Source organism: Balearica regulorum, chromosome 6 (genome assembly GCF_011004875.1).
Source record: "Balearica regulorum gibbericeps isolate bBalReg1 chromosome 6, bBalReg1.pri, whole genome shotgun sequence".
Classification (NCBI taxonomy): domain Eukaryota; kingdom Metazoa; phylum Chordata; class Aves; order Gruiformes; family Gruidae; genus Balearica; species Balearica regulorum.
This window is the reverse complement of record NC_046189.1, coordinates 22704703-22717918: the sequence shown is the minus strand read 5'-3', so window position 1 is coordinate 22717918 and position 13216 is coordinate 22704703. Positions and strand designations below refer to the sequence as shown.

The following is a 13216-nucleotide window of genomic DNA, read 5'->3' as shown; positions in this document are numbered from 1 at the left end:
ATATATGACAATATAGAATGGTGCACATATTTGCATAGGCACTTAAAATTATTTCCAGTGAGCATTATACTTCCCTTATACAAGCAAGAAATTCCATTCTACACATCTAAAATTTTTAATCCATCATACTGTTCTCTAGGATCAGGAATTGTGCCTGCCCAAACTAATAATTATAGGCAAACATTGCCCCTGTGGAAAACATAATGTTTCCCCTGCATCTTCCCACCACTACTATTGCTAGGGGAAATACACTTTAATTGGCACTTGGGACTTCACGAAAGTAGCCTGTGGGAGTGTAATTAATCTGTCTATGCTCTGTCCCAAGCATCATGACTGCTGTATGGTGCTGGGCATACACTACCTCTTTTTAACCAGTAAAAAATGCTTTTAATGTCTTTGTAACGCTCTCTCTACTTTCACTTGCTGTCAGGCCTTGCCCTCTCTTCTCACACCTCTACTACCAAAGGAAACTAGGAGGTGTCTGGATTAGTGTTTTCAGTGATGCTTAACAGTATGTTTTGAGTGTCTTCAAATGATTCCTATTATAAGCTGGTCCTGCTATAGCTTCAGGACTCAGACTGAAAACAGAAAAAGTAAGGCAGCTGTAGAAATCCAGCAATTAGGAAAGAAGAACATGAGTGGACCTGCAGCTGTAGCAGAAAGAGGAAGAGAATTCTCAGGTGCAATGAGACTGAAAGCTCAAACACAAATATTTTCACTTCATTAACTATCCCTTTATAACTCAATAATTATTCCTGATGGATGATGATATTACATTTAAGAAATCTACTTTATTTTTAAGTGGAAGAATTGAGATAACTTTAAAAAAAAAAAAAGTAAAAATAATAACTAATATATGTTTGGAAAATATTCCCAAATTGGGAAAAAATGATGTCACCATTTATTATTCCAGTCAAACTTCCCACTGAAATCAGTGAGTTCATGGATTTCCAATTTAAACTAATTCAGCGTTATTAAATGATTCATTTGTTTAGGTCAAATTACTCCTCATGGCCTTCCACAATCATGTCATTAACAAAGCTGAGAGTACAGGTCTGTCAACATGAGACAGCACTGTTGAAATAGTCAGAAGAGATTTATCCATTAGTCAGGGAATCCCCTCTGCCAGCTGATGAGTGATAAAATGCCATATTATTTTTGCTCATTAATTTATAATAGCTATTGCTAGATTTTTAGTCTGAGTAAGAAATTATTTTGATTTTTTTTTAATTTCCCCGTTGGAAATAACCACTTACTACAACATCAGATTTGAAATACATGGCAAAAAAAGCATGGAAGCTTTGGACTTCATCCACCATTGTGTGCTTTTATAGAGTCATAGAGTAATTTACATTGAAAGGAACCTCATTTGGTTCAGCTCCTAAATTTAACATAACAACAATGTCATTGAAGTCCTACAGGATCTCAAATATTGTCTAAAGTACGTATCACCCCAAAGAGGTATTATTTTGGTAGGAATGGAGCCCTGAAAGTAAACCAAATATTTCTCCTTTCCTTCAGACCAAGTCTTCTATATGGTATACGTGGTGGTGGTTCATCACCTACTCTAAAATTCAAAGGTTTTATTTTCTATTCTGTAAAATGGCAAGGAATGAAAGGTGATCTACCTAGATGACTAATTTTACACGTAATTCATTCTATGGAACCTATGAATTGTAGGTATAAATGTAACGCCAAAATGTTTTTTAGGCTTAAGCTACATATTTGTATTTTAAATAGAAACAAATAGCATAATGTGCTAAAGGATCTGCTGCAGTATCTACATCATTAAACTAAATTAATTCTTTATAATTTTATCTATGTAATACCTAATATCCTGCATTTTTAAAACAAAGTCTTCATTAAGTTCTACGGATCTGATTCAGTTGTTTTGGCAAAACTGCCAGTGGTGCTCCATAGTTACTAAATTTTATATTGTTAGACTTCCAAACAGATTTAAAATAGGAGTTAACTAATTTATCAGTTCATCAATTTCATCATTAAATAAATAATTCTCATTCATAATGGACCTACTTTCTCCCTGATTTTATTTTATTATTTTATTTTTGTTCTGACATGTTTTTAATCATTATTCATCATCATACATGAACTCATTTTCATATTTTTCTTTCCTAAAGCCTGATTTTTCCCAAAAAATCATTCAGGAATTAAATCAAATCTCTTCTTTCTTCCAAGTCATATCTGCCACTTGCCTGAACACTACCAGCTTTTCTGTGTTCAGATACTCAGCTAGTTTCCTGGTTTGAATATGTCTGCTTTTCTGATTTTGTATATATACAACCATCCAAATGGAAATGCATACATCCCTGAATTTTCTTTTATAGAAAAGAAGTCTTAAAATTACTTTAAATTAAAAATTTGCTCAGTAATATTGATTTGGACTGTCTATCCAGTAAACACGTAATATAAAAAACTTTGTTGTGCTTCTTGCAATCAGTCATTAGAAATATTATGGGTATGGTTTTGCAGACATACATTACGTAAATATTCTAAAAAGAATTAATACATGCTGATTTTTCTGGGTTGGTGGGTTTTTTTTAGTTCATTTTACGTGTTATTCCTTTTTCTCATTCTTTAAAGCTACCACTTGCTACTGTTTGTATGTTTTTCCTTCAAACTGTATTGCCATTTTATGTTTCCTCCATACTGCTTTTCTTATTTGTTACTCTCAACAATTAAAAAAGTGTAGCACAGATATTTGAATTAGACTGTTACATTTAAGAAAGGCTGACGAAGCATCTGTAAGATACTGGTGCCTGTGTTCTTACACTGTCTCTCTTTGGTTTAATTTTTACTCTAGGTGGTTGTGAATGCCCTCTTAGGAGCGATTCCATCCATTATGAATGTGCTTCTCGTTTGTCTTATATTCTGGCTGATCTTCAGTATCATGGGAGTAAATCTATTTGCTGGAAAATTTTACTACTGTGTTAACACTACAACTGATGAGAGATTTGATATCAGCCAAATCAACAACTATAGTCAATGTGAGGAGTTGATAAAAAACAATGAAACTGCCCGATGGAAGAACGTGAAGGTTAACTTTGATAATGTAGGCCTTGGTTATCTTTCTCTGCTTCAAGTGGTAAGTCACCACCCCTTAATTTCTATTTCTCTTTCTCTACTTCTGTTGTTTACTTGTAACAGTTAAAAGTAATTTTTCATTGTTTCTTTAATTTAGAAATCTTGTCTTGCACTTCTTGGTTTGGGATTATAAAGTGTGGGTTAAATCTATGACTCTAGAGAAATAAGACAAAGCATAGAAGCTATGCTGACTATGAGAAAAAATACATAATTCAAACCTAATTCCCCTTAGCTGCATTGAATCTATATCAAGTACATCTATTTTGCTCATACGCAGGAAATAACTTTTATATCAGATATTACTCATATTGATAAAAGTTCTTAATAGATGCTGTGTCATCTGTAGTGAGATATTAGAATTTGCTTGCAATTCTCGTATATGAATAAAACATACAATAGAAGGCAAGAGTCACCTATTAACATTGCACTGTGCTGGTGTTTATGATGAGCGCTAAAGACGATTAGTCTTCAGCTCTTAATATTTCTGACAAAACATTTTCCAGGAAAAGCATGAGGTAAACACCAGTGTTCTGTTTATAGGCTACATTTAAAGGATGGATGGATATCATGTACGCAGCTGTGGATTCTCGTAATGTAAGTATAGTCCCTTGACTCCATTTATTTGACTGTATGAGCTCCAAGATTTAAGAATGCAATCTTTCAGAAATAACAGTAAAAATGAGAGAACAAGGAGTTGTTATAGTTATGTAGTTACAGAAAATGGAAACCACAGGAAAAATACAAGAGACAAAGAAAGCAGAGGAGCAGTCCTGAAGGATTCCATGTTCTCTATGGTGCAGTTGGACCAAAATTCCTCAATTCCACAGCAGACTTAACTATTGCCATGAAATGCCTTTTCCTCCTCTCATTATGTGCATTGAGGCATTATTTGCATTTGGAAACAGGCACCGGTACACAGCTTAGAGATGATTTTTTGTAACACTGATCTTTTTTTAAAGTTGAGACTTCCACTGTGCTATGCAAGCCGCCTGACTCCTTTCTTCAGGGTACAGTTCCTATTCTTAACTTGACCTGTGTATTTTCTTACCCTTTTGCCTTCCCCTTGCTCCCTTGGTGCAAGTTGTCCTCTAGTTCTAAGTAGACAACTGAATAAACGATACTGGTAAAGCTCCAGCCTTTTTTGCTAAGCTACGCTCACAATGGGAGGCCTGTTGTAGTATAGTAAACGTGCATAGCTGTACCAAGAAAATATGCTTACTCTCAACGTGGCTTGGATGCCTCTCTCCCACAGCCCAGCGCAGTTTCCTAAGTGCCTATAGCAGTGCAAGCTCCACAAGTCCACATCAGGGGCCTCCCACGAGATAGACAGAAAACTTTGCAGCTTATGAGCTGGTGTTTCTGGTTGTCTGCACTCAGACAGATGGTACTATAGTAGTTTAAACCAATTCTGTCTTCAGTATTTATTCTACACTTATATAGGCGAGTTACATTTGTAAAAATGAAATATCAAGTTTGATAGCAAAGTTCTTTGTCAAGTATGTAACTTCATAGACTGAAGATCAGTGGGATGGATATGTGGGAACTTGACCATAACAAGCAAAGATTGGAGTGACGGAGCCCTAAATTCTGTCCAGCAGATATTTGATTTTTTGCTCACAGTTAAACTAAGGGTTAGTTTCTATGCCTTTTTTGCAGGTTTTGGATCAGCCTAAGTATGAAGATAATCTGTACATGTATCTTTACTTTGTCATCTTTATAATCTTTGGATCATTCTTTACCTTGAACCTGTTCATTGGTGTCATCATAGACAATTTCAACCAGCAGAAAAAGAAGATAAGTATTTCTGAAAAGAAAGCTGAAAAAATGTTTTTTTTTGGTCCGCATACAATAACTTTATTCATAAAATACTATTTTTTCATCTTAAGATAAATTAATATGTGCTCTGCATATTAAATACATTAAATTATTAAAGCTTATGATTTGGCTTGATGAGGGTTTGATGGACAAGTGACAACATATGTCTGTCCATGGTTAGTGAAATACTCAATGTCATCTTTGTAAAGAGGTGGATTTGGGGCTGGAGTCTATAATAGGCTCATAAAAAGGCTAACCATTGAAATAGCTAAATGTAGCTATAAAAACTCTTATCTATACTACCTTTATGTCTCAGAGTTCAGCACTGTAGATTTCTGAACTCTAATAATAAACATTGTATTATCTTTATTTGTACTCTCTAGTCTTCGTGTTTTGTCAACACTGCCTCAAAAGGTATCAGTGTTTCAGCTGCAGAATTTAACTGAAGTATCTGGCTACACAAAGTGTTATTGGAATGGTGGAAGTGTGGATGGATCCATGTGCTGAAATGGGTTGAGACGGAGAGAAATTGGCTTTTTTTTTCCTACTTGTTCCACATAGTCATTCCAGGATCTTCTGCTGCAAGTCCTGCCCCAGTGGAGGGAGAAGAAGAGGTTGTGAAATATGACCATCTGGATACCTTCTAGTTCTTCTTTGCTATCATAGATGTACAGTTCTGAAATTTTGCCAAAATTTACTCTAGATGAAAATCCTGAGAAGGGGATTGGAATATTTTATTAGTTTGTCCTCTGTAATAACTGATCTAATTTAGTAGAACAAAGAAAAAGCATCTCTCCTTCCTTTGTACCTCCCCTCTCCCTAATGAAAAGCAGAGGTCTACACAAACAATGCAAGTTGAAGAGCCTCTCAAAAAACATCCTAAACATTGAGTGGAATATGTAAAGCAATTCTTCTGTTACCAAAATACTAATAATCATAAAAGGAGATTTTTATGTCTGTCCTAACTTTTCCCACAGATGACTAGAGTGACTATTATTATCTTTGTTTATAAGTAATCAATAGAGATATGTGATTGTAACCATTTTTTGTCTCTCTGGTTTACTTTGGAGGTCAAGACATTTTTATGACAGAAGAACAGAAGAAATACTACAATGCAATGAAGAAATTGGGTTCAAAGAAACCACAAAAGCCTATACCTCGACCAGCAGTAAGAATAAAAATCTTTTATGTTATTTTTACTTTTATTTAAAAATGAGATTGTTTCAATTATGCCTTAGGCTGAATTAAGTAAGCTAAAAACCAAGTGATATACGAAAAGCCTTATTCATCTGAAAATGCATTTTTTTCCCTTTTTTGTAGTCTGAATATGGAGGACTCTTCCGTTTCCTTTTTTTCCCCTCTCATTTTGTCTCTGCTGATGGCAATGACATTTTATATGCTATTTTTTCAAAACATTGGTTTGACTAGAACAATTCAATGTGGCAATGTATTTGTTAAAATATGTGAAAGACTTAGGGCACAGGCTTTTTCAATCATCAAGGAGACTCTCAAACTGCTCTATGGGGGCAAGTTACAGTATCATTGCCTGAAAAAAAGTCCTTTTGTCCCTCACATTCCTGTTGCACAATCCATACAATGGTTTGGTCTCCTGGGCAGGACTACCCTAGCACTGCAGAGCAGGGTTTGGCTGGGGCAGAGAGTGATTCCAGCTCTGCACTTCTACTTTGGGTTGTGGAACCGGCTCTGTGGCCAGTCCAGCCATGAGTAAATTCTCTATAACTGAAAAATGGAAGATACTGTTTTAAAAGTTATTTTGGTGGCATGAAGAGCACTGAATTCAAGGCCTGAAAACTTAGTTTTCTGGCAAACGAACTGCTATTAACTCTCAGCCTGCTTATGTCCCCCTGCCCCGCTTAATTTTTTTCAAATTTTGCCAAGCTAAGCATTCAGTTAATAGTCAGCGTCACAAAAAGTTACAGTGAACTGGTTCAGGGTGGCAAAGTCTCCTCTGCAACTTTAAAAAAATGCACCATGTGTATTTTGAAATCATCCCTTTAATGCTTATAAAAACAGTAGTTGCATTTCTATTTAATTTGTATTTACATGTACAAACTGGAAAATTCATACAAATAGAGGACTTCATGGAAGATAGGAAATCCCCTTCATACTAGATTTAAATAATTTGTAGCGATTTTGAAAAAGAAATTTTACCAAATGCATATTGTAATGAATCTTTTTTTCCTCCCCCAGAACAAATTCCAAGGCATGGTCTTTGATTTTGTAACAAAACAAGCATTTGATATCAGTATCATGATACTCATTTGCCTTAACATGGTCACAATGATGGTAGAAACTGACGATCAGAGTGAAGACATGGAAAACATTTTATACTGGATTAACCTGGTGTTTATTGTACTTTTCACTGGAGAATGTGTCCTGAAATTGATTTCACTTCGCCATTACTACTTTACTGTAGGCTGGAATATTTTTGATTTTGTGGTTGTCATTCTCTCCATAGTAGGTAAGAGCAATACATTTTTATGAAATGGCTAATTCTGTGGAAACCGACACATTTTTGGCATGTAAAGTCTATTTATATTTTGTTTCAGCCTTGCCGCTAGAGAGTCTGACTACAGTTTTTCTCTCTTCTGATTTCATATTATCCACAAAATAACTGAACAGTATGTTAAGAAATTTTTTAGCAATAGGTTTCACTCTTACTTTACCATTAGTTGAAATTAGATCTTTATTCTGAATTCAGTAGAAATTCCTCAGCATAGAAGGAAACCCATAAATGAAAGGCAATTTTGATATAAACTAACAGTAGCAGTTGCAGGAAAAGAGTCCAGCAATCCAAAATCCAAGAGCAAAATCTGTGTGGGACTGTTGTTAGGCTAGCATGCAGCACCTCAGACAGCAGGGTAAAATCCTCAGCTGACTTCAGAGTTTTGTTTGATCCTGAGAGGTTTTATGCCTGAGCTAGAGTGAGCAACCTGAGAGCAGAGCTGAAGCAGATGATGTAGTAATAAATACATGGTTCCAATAATCTTTGCTTTATCTAGAGCAGAAAACCTGAAATTTTCTTTGAATACCATAACTTGATTACATGACATTTTAATAGTACTATAAATATGATCTTTCATCAGATTAACTGAGATCATTTTTGTTACAGTTAAACAGAAAGCTATTTTTCTGGTCTCAGCATTTGCCAGTTTACATAAACTAATTATCAGTTTGTCCTAAAAAAGTGATGTTGTGTATTTGTATGTCTTTTTGTGTACATAGTCATACAATTAATACTTAGAAATGTCATTGATGCAGTTTTTCATTATCCTGCAAATAACTTCAGAATTTCTATTGGCATTTATGGGTTTCCAAAGCATACCAAACTGTAAAGGTTTTGTAAAACCAACTGAATAAATGACTAATTTCTAAAATCTGTTCAAATATCTTATTCTTCTTCAAATTCAACGTTTGTAGGATAAATCTTTAGCAGTGTTTTTTATATGTAATAATATTCTTTACTAATTTAACTTATTTTTCAATAGGTATGTTCTTAGCTGAGATGATTGAGAAATATTTTGTATCCCCCACACTGTTCAGAGTCATCCGACTTGCCAGAATCGGTCGAATCCTGCGTCTCATTAAAGGCGCTAAGGGGATCCGCACTCTGCTTTTTGCTTTGATGATGTCTCTTCCTGCTTTGTTCAACATTGGGCTGCTGCTCTTCCTGGTCATGTTCATCTATGCGATATTTGGCATGTCCAACTTTGCCTATGTTAAGAGGGAAGTTGGGATTGATGACATGTTCAACTTTGAAACGTTTGGCAACAGCATGATCTGCCTATTTCAAATTACCACATCTGCTGGCTGGGATGGTTTGCTAGCCCCAATTCTTAACAGTGGGGAGCCAGACTGTGACCCCCATAAAGATCATCCAGGGAGCTCCGTGAAAGGCGACTGCGGCAACCCTTCCGTTGGGATTTTCTTCTTTGTCAGCTACATTATCATATCGTTTCTGGTAGTGGTGAACATGTACATAGCTGTGATTTTGGAGAACTTCAGTGTTGCTACTGAAGAAAGCGCTGAACCCTTGAGCGAGGATGACTTTGAGATGTTCTATGAGGTCTGGGAGAAGTTTGATCCCGATGCAACACAATTCATAGAGTTCAGTAAGCTGTCTGATTTTGCAGCTTCGTTAGATCCTCCTCTTCTTATAGCAAAACCGAACAAAGTCCAGCTTATTGCAATGGATCTGCCCATGGTAAGCGGTGACAGAATTCACTGCCTTGACATCTTGTTTGCTTTCACAAAGCGTGTTTTGGGGGAAAGTGGGGAGATGGATGCCCTCAGAATACAGATGGAAGATCGGTTTATGGCAGCCAATCCTTCAAAAGTCTCCTATGAACCAATTACCACCACATTAAAACGAAAACAGGAGGAGGTGTCTGCTGTCATTATTCAGCGTGCTTTCAGACGTCATCTTTTAAGGCAAAAAGTCAAAAAAGTTTCATGTATATTTAATCAGGATAAAGGTAAAGATGAGGATGACCTGCCCATGAAAGAAGATATGATCATGGATAAACTAAATGAGAACTCTACTCCAGAAAAAACAGATATGACCCCATCCACAACTTCCCCACCATCCTATGATAGTGTAACAAAGCCAGACAAGGATAAATATGAAAAAGACAAATCAGAAAAAGAAGATAAAGGTAAAGACAGCAGGGAAAGTAAAAAGTAACACAGAATTCTATTTGTGATAAACTGTTTACAGCCTGAAAAAGTAGGTATTTGTGTCAACAGGACTCCTGTAGGAGGTACATGCCAAACTGACAGTTTTTACGTATATAAATATATATATAATTATATATATAAAAGGTCAGTGCCTATAACAAGACAGTGACCCCTCGTCATCAAACTGCAGCTCTGTAAAACAGGGTAACATCTTGACAGGAGGTTGTTGTTTTTATTACCAGCTGACACTGCTGAAGAGAAGATAAAACGGCCAATCAGTCTGTAGGGCCAGTTAAAATAAAAAGGTGCGAACCTATGAATCTCTGTGTTTAACATGAAACACGCAGTACAAATATTGTATCCACTGTTTGCATTTCAACAGCCACATTTGCCATATTTTTACAAAAATCAGTGTTGGTGAATTTATCATTTTTTAATTCACAGGTTGTTTACTATTATATGTGACTATTTTTGTAAATGGGTTTTATGTTGGGGAAGGGGGTATGAGGACCAGGTGTTCTACTCTCGGATTCTCTATTATGTACAGACAGAAGTGATTTGCATGAAGGCATGCTGCACTGGTAGTTCATGCATGGAAAAACATGACGTCGCACAAAGCAGCAGAGTCTGACTACTTCCATGTTTCAGGGTGGCTCTATATTTTGCGGTGCTTAATAACAGTATCCATCTAGTAGCTCATCCGGACAAATCTTAACGTGCCTGTAAAGTCCCATAGAGTCTACAATAATAGAACAGATGTTTTATTTTTTCATATGTCATTTAACTGTAGTTGAACGAACTCTGCATAAAAAATTTACCGAGGGACAGAGTGTCCGATTTTAAGTATTCTTCTGTACAAAACCGCTTACCTGAACTTGGGAAATTGAATTTACCAAAAACCCGCAAAACTTAAGAATTACAAAGTTGTTCTGCTTCACCCTGCAGTATCATTTAGCCATCTTCTGCTCTCAGCAAGGTTGACATTGTATGTGTTGATTAAAAAAGTACCGTCTATGTAAATAGTTATTTTATCCCGTGGTGCATGTTTGAGCAAACAAATAATGACTTGTGCACAATATTTATTGCATCAAATATGTACCACAATAAGTGTAGTTTGCAAGCTTTCAACAGCTAATATGAAGTATTCTGTACCATTATAGATAGTTTGGAAGCTATCACTGATGCATGTTTATCTTGCCTTTGCTGCTGTGATTTTACTCCTTCCACTGTTAAAAGTCTAATATGGGAAGCCATATCTCAGTGGTTAAGTGAAACAAATTGTTCAATCAGTCATCATTCTTTCATGACATCAAGCAATAGTTTGCAGCTATTTAAGGACTTTTTGCTTTGCATTCTAAAATTTTAAGTGACTACTGTACGGTGTATAGTCAGACTGTACAGGATATGTTGCAAACTGCTTAATCTGTTAAAAAATACATGGATAGAATTTTCTAAGAAAATATAAATATTGTAAAAAATACCATTTTATTTTATTTTTCAGCATTTTGTACATAAAATAAGAAATGATAATTATCTTCAGGTTGCTGTCACTGTCACTTTTGTTACTTTCTATCCATAGCACTTTTTAATTCAAGAACTTCACAAAATAAGAAACAAAGGAAAGAACGGGGTAGCTTTAGGTTTCTGCTTTTTTATTAGTACTGTATTTTTGCACACATTTTAATGTGAAATAAGTTTCAAACCGAGTCCAAAATGCACTTGCTTCCAAATAGGTATAACTTGTAATTGAAATGTGGTGGGGAAGATTTGTTTAAAATTCTAGCACTGCCTGCATCAGAAGTTTCAAGGTAGTCTTTTTATTCATGAAATCTTTACCAGTGTTTGTTTACATAGACTATTCTTATTCTTGTTGATTCATGCTGCACTAGAACTGTTCTAAATATAATATGGGATCCACAATGTTTTTTTCCACAGGAATTAAATAGCAAACTTGTATAATTGATCACATCAGGACATTTTGTGTTTCTTACACAAGCAAAAATTCGATGTTGACTCCTCCTTTTACAAAAATATTGACTTGTGTGTCGGTGAACTGCATGCAGGAAAATGCTATTACCATAAAGAACAGTAAACCACATTACAGTTGAGCCAAAAGAATAAAGACTTCATTTTTTATTCTATTTAATTGTTCTGTCTTTGTTTTCATCGCTAAAAACTATTGGCAATGAAGAGGTGCTATGAAAAGAAAATAGGAATATATGAAGTGTTGGACATAAGGAGTAGTGATTAAAACTTATTATAATAGATGTGCGGAAAGTAAAAAATTGAACCCATATACTTTCAGAAAGATCTTCAATATGATTTGTACTTACACTCTTCAGGTTATTAATCCTATTTAAAACTACTATATAGGAGGATAATGTTTTTGTGTACAAGATGCTTAAACTCCTTTTTAATGCCAGGTATTCTGAGAGAACTAGAAAAACAGATGTTAAAGAAACTATCTAGCTATCAAGGCTGCAAACCAGTATGTATAATTTCAATGATATTTTACATTTGAAGAGGAGAATTATCTTTGTGTTCTAAGAAAAAAATTGTTTACTACATAATTTATAAAATATTTATGATTTACTGTTTTTCTTTAAGACATGAGGGGTAGAAGTCAGCAGAAGCTTTGATGGAAGTTTTTTTTACCTCTGCCTGTGGAAAAAAAGTTGTCAGGGTAGGGCCTAAGATAGGAAGAGATGAGAGAATCTTAAATTCTGTAATTTAAGGACCATTTTATGGCTGGTTGGTTGGTTTTGTGGAGGGAAAGGTATTAAAGAAAATGCAGATACGTATGTTTGTATGAATTAGACCACTCAGAAAATGATCAGTATGCTTCTTGCAGGGATTTGTACTTACCAGAAGGCTAGTACAAATAATAAAAAAACCACCTCAAAACAGACAAGTAGGTATGGTTTTGCTTGAGTTTCCTCCCCCCCCCCTTTTACGTATCTGCAGATTTAGTAAAAACACCTGCGAACACACTGAAAACCAATTATGCCCAGGTTTACGGAGCACAGCACCACAGAAAGGGTGGTTATCGTGCTTCCCCCCCGCCCTCTGCGGCAATCGCGGCCGGACTGAGCTACGCGCGACACGCGCGCCCAAGGAGCCCCGTTAGCCTTTCCCATGCTGCTGTTTATGAAGCCGCAGCGAGCGCTCCGCGGCGCGGATCGTCCCCCCCTCCCCGCAGTGAGGCCAGCTGCACGGGCCGGGCGCTGCACGCTGAGCTCTGTCTGCTGCCTGCCTGGGCCGCAGCTCCCGCAGGATTGCGGCACAGCGCCGCCCCCCGCCTGCTCCGCGCGGTGCGCCTCGGCCCCGCAGCTCCATCCTCCGCTCCCACGGCATGGAGCGGCGGGTGGGGGCTGTCTCCCGGGCGGGCAGGTAGCGAGCGCCCGCTCCGACCCCGGTGGTTACAGACGCGGGCGTATCCCGAGGCACTCGATAGCCGCCGGGGACAGGTAAGGGGGACGCACGAGAAGGCGGACCGGTGGCGAGCGGTAAGGGCGCGGCGAGCGAGGCGTGCCGCCGGCAGGCGGGGGCTGCCGATTTCCCGGGGGGAAGGCGGCGAGCTGCGGGCGAGGGCCGCGCGCCA

At 37.0% G+C, this 13216-nt stretch overlaps 2 protein-coding genes across 10 annotated transcripts in view; both read left to right on the top strand.

The window, feature by feature from the left end:
* Positions 1 to 11750, top strand: part of LOC104638733 (sodium channel protein type 2 subunit alpha) — a 201006-nt gene extending 189256 nt beyond the window's left edge. For all 7 annotated transcript variants that reach the window (XM_075756785.1, XM_075756789.1, XM_075756791.1 and 4 more), the window contains 6 exons: positions 2822 to 3103; positions 3643 to 3696; positions 4759 to 4896; positions 5981 to 6085; positions 7129 to 7399; positions 8427 to 11750. In XM_075756785.1, the coding sequence (XP_075612900.1) occupies positions 2822 to 3103; positions 3643 to 3696; positions 4759 to 4896; positions 5981 to 6085; positions 7129 to 7399; positions 8427 to 9622 (2046 nt within the window). In that variant the 3' untranslated portion in view covers positions 9623 to 11750. The remainder of the gene's footprint in view (positions 1 to 2821; positions 3104 to 3642; positions 3697 to 4758; positions 4897 to 5980; positions 6086 to 7128; positions 7400 to 8426) is intronic.
* Positions 11751 to 12876: 1126 nt separating this feature from the next.
* The window catches only part of CSRNP3 (cysteine and serine rich nuclear protein 3), a 106315-nt gene continuing 105975 nt past the window's right edge, over positions 12877 to 13216 (top strand). For all 3 annotated transcript variants that reach the window (XM_075756774.1, XM_075756765.1, XM_075756767.1), the window contains exon 1: positions 12877 to 13082. The gene's annotated coding sequence lies outside the window, so the exon portion shown is untranslated. The remainder of the gene's footprint in view (positions 13083 to 13216) is intronic.